This window comes from Octopus bimaculoides, chromosome 12 (genome assembly GCF_001194135.2).
Source record: "Octopus bimaculoides isolate UCB-OBI-ISO-001 chromosome 12, ASM119413v2, whole genome shotgun sequence".
NCBI classification, from domain to species: domain Eukaryota; kingdom Metazoa; phylum Mollusca; class Cephalopoda; order Octopoda; family Octopodidae; genus Octopus; species Octopus bimaculoides.
In genome coordinates this window covers 9712094-9715023 of record NC_068992.1, presented here as the reverse complement: position 1 = coordinate 9715023, position 2930 = coordinate 9712094, and the positions used below count along the sequence as shown (strand labels likewise).

At 37.7% G+C, this 2930-nt stretch overlaps 1 protein-coding gene across 20 annotated transcripts in view; it reads left to right on the top strand.

The window, feature by feature from the left end:
* Positions 1-2930, top strand: part of LOC106876775 (serine/threonine-protein phosphatase 6 regulatory ankyrin repeat subunit C) — a 106459-nt gene that overhangs the window by 93418 nt on the left and 10111 nt on the right. For 7 of the 20 annotated variants that reach the window (XM_014925474.2, XM_014925470.2, XM_052972098.1 and 4 more), the window contains one exon: positions 1984-2124. The exons of the other annotated variants lie outside the window; for them this stretch is intronic. In XM_014925474.2, the coding sequence (XP_014780960.1) occupies positions 2114-2124 (11 nt within the window). In that variant the 5' untranslated portion in view covers positions 1984-2113. The remainder of the gene's footprint in view (positions 1-1983; positions 2125-2930) is intronic. 20 annotated transcript variants of the gene reach the window in all.

Sequence of the window (2930 nt, the reverse complement as noted above, 5' to 3'; positions counted from 1 at the left end):
TACCTACCTACCTACCTACCTACCTACCTACCTACCTGCCTACCTACCTACCTGCCTGCCTACCTACCTACCTGCCTGCCTACCTACCTACCTGCCTACCTACCTACCTACCTACCTACCTACCTGCCTACCTACCTGCATGTGTTCATAAGGCAGTGAGTTGGCAGGGTTGTTACAGTGTTGGATACAAAGTCTGCATGATGTTTGTTTTGGCTTTCTGTGCTTAGAGTTCAAAACCTATCCAAATCACTTTTGTATTATATCTACGTTATGTCTTCTACTATAGACCAGAACTAACCAATGCTTTGTGAGAGGATTTGGAAGATAGATACTGTGTGGAAGCCCACTGTGTATATCAATCTATCAATCAATCAATCAATCAGTCAATCAATCCATCTAAATACATCATCATCATTTAAAGTCTGTTTTCCATACATATATAATACTTATATATATACACACATATTCTTTTACTTGCTTCACTCATTTGACTGCAGCCATGCTGGAGCACCGCCTTTAGTCGAACAAATTGACCCCAGCACTTATTCTTTGTTAGCCTAGTACTTATTTTATAAGTCTCTTTTGCTGAACCTCTATGTTACAGCTATGTAAACACACCAACATCGGTTGCCTGGCAATGGTGGACACACACACACACACAGACACACACGCACACACACACACACACACAGACACGCACACACACACACACACACACACATGATGGGCTTCTTTCAGTTTCAGTCTACCAAATCCACTCACAAGACTTTGGTTGGCCCGAGGCTATAGTAGAAGACACTTGCCCATGGTGCCATGCAGAGGAACTGAACCCAGAACCATGTGGTTGGTAAACAAACTTCTTATCACACAGCCACTCATTTTTTCCATTGAGGGCTCAAATGCCCTAATATTAGACTATTTACCTTTGCCAATGCATCGTGATTGCTTACAAGCTTTAAGCTTATAAAATATTATTATTATTTTTTACATATACATATATACACACATATATATATATATACATACATGCTATATATATATATATGCATATATGTATCTATAATATGCACATGCACACATTTGTGTGCATCTTTATGTTTGTCTCCCACCAATTGGCAATCAATAAATACCAAACTTAAAAAAATAAGTTCCAGTGTTGATTCGATTGATTGACCCCTTCAAGGTGATGCCCCAGCATGGCAGCAGTCTTATGTCTTAAACAAATAAAGGAGTAAAATCAATAAAAGCATTTATGCGTACCATCTGATTATCTTACCTTATACTTGCAGACAGACATTTGCATGCAAGCACATGCTTATACTCAAATGCATACACTCAGACAGACGCTGTTGCACACGTGCACACACACACACACATACACATAGTATAAGAGACAAATGATATTGATTGACCATATCTGTAAAGTTAAGCATTAATGTAAATGGTTGGGGCAGCAAATATATATTTCATATCTGGTGTCTTTCCTCTTTATATCAATCACTTCTCCACACAATTACACCTGGCCTAGTCAATCAGATGTCCACAGTTCATCTGGTTTTCTGGATTTCCACCTTGTTGACATTCACGAAGGAACTCCTATTACCTTAGTTTTCAAACTTAGCCACTTTCTATGTACTGTTCATCACAAGAAATAGAATAATGTATATGTATCTATCTGTCAGTCTGTCTCTATATATGTTAGTGATCTTTTTCCTCCTTCATCTTGGACTTTCCTGTTTTTCCTGCTTCTGAAGAAGAGCTATGTTCAGAATGTAAAACTACTATTCTTTTCCTTCTCTGAGCTTCTTATTAATACATTGCTTGTGCCATGTCCAAAAGTTTTTTTTTTCTTTTTCTTTTTCTCTGTGTTCTTTTGAATTGACTATACCGCTGTTGGTTCTTTGGTTTTTGGTTCTTGTTTAAAGCGACCGAAATTAAAATTTCCTATTAAAATTTCTTACTGTGTGCTTCCCTCTTTGCCAGGTTTTCTTCACTGTAGCTTTCTGAGGCAGCGTCTCTCCTGTGAAGAATTTTATTCAGAGTTCCTGTTGTCTTAGACAGGTTGCCTTCTTCCCTGTTTCTCAGTGACTTGCAAACATCACACCATTCCTCTATGTCGACACGGTAATATATTTAATTACTTGTAACTGTTGCAGTTTACTCCATATTTTTTGTGAGGTAATTGGGGCGAGGCTATCTCTATGGTAGAGTGGGGGAAAGGATTGACAGTGGTAGATTCCATGGCACAGGGTAGGGTGGTTAGCTTGGAAGCTGAGCAAAGAAATCTCATCATTGCTGTAATAGTCTGAGTAATAATGAGTAAGTGTTGTCAAGACTATGGATGGAGGCAAGAGAATGTGAACGGTCGGGGTGATGAGTTGTATTTGCATTTCATCTCCACATAGGGAGTATATAAATATATATATATATCTATACATATAATATATCTATACATATAAATATATATATATCTATATCTATCTACCTATGTATATATGATTATACAATCTATGGCAGTCAGGAGAAGCCCTTGATAATGATGAAGTGGCAGAGATAATGATTATTCACTTCCTTGAAGTTTCCTCGTGGTTCCCATGTGGATTTTCTTTGAGGAGAGAATGATTATAACTCAGCATGTGTGGGCATCACCATTGTTGATATGAAGGATCACCTGCCTAAATGAATTTTCACTTGATGACATCCCCAGTGAGAGGAACACACCTTGACTAGCAGAGATGGGGGAGGGGAAAATGAGAGAAAGAGAGAAAGTGTGTATACATACATACATATATATATGTATATACACACATATATATAATTTGGATATATTTGTGTGTATATGTGCGTGTGTGTGTATATGTGTGTGTGTACATGTGCATGTATGTATATATATATATAATATGTGTGTGTGTGTGTGTGTGTGTGTGTGT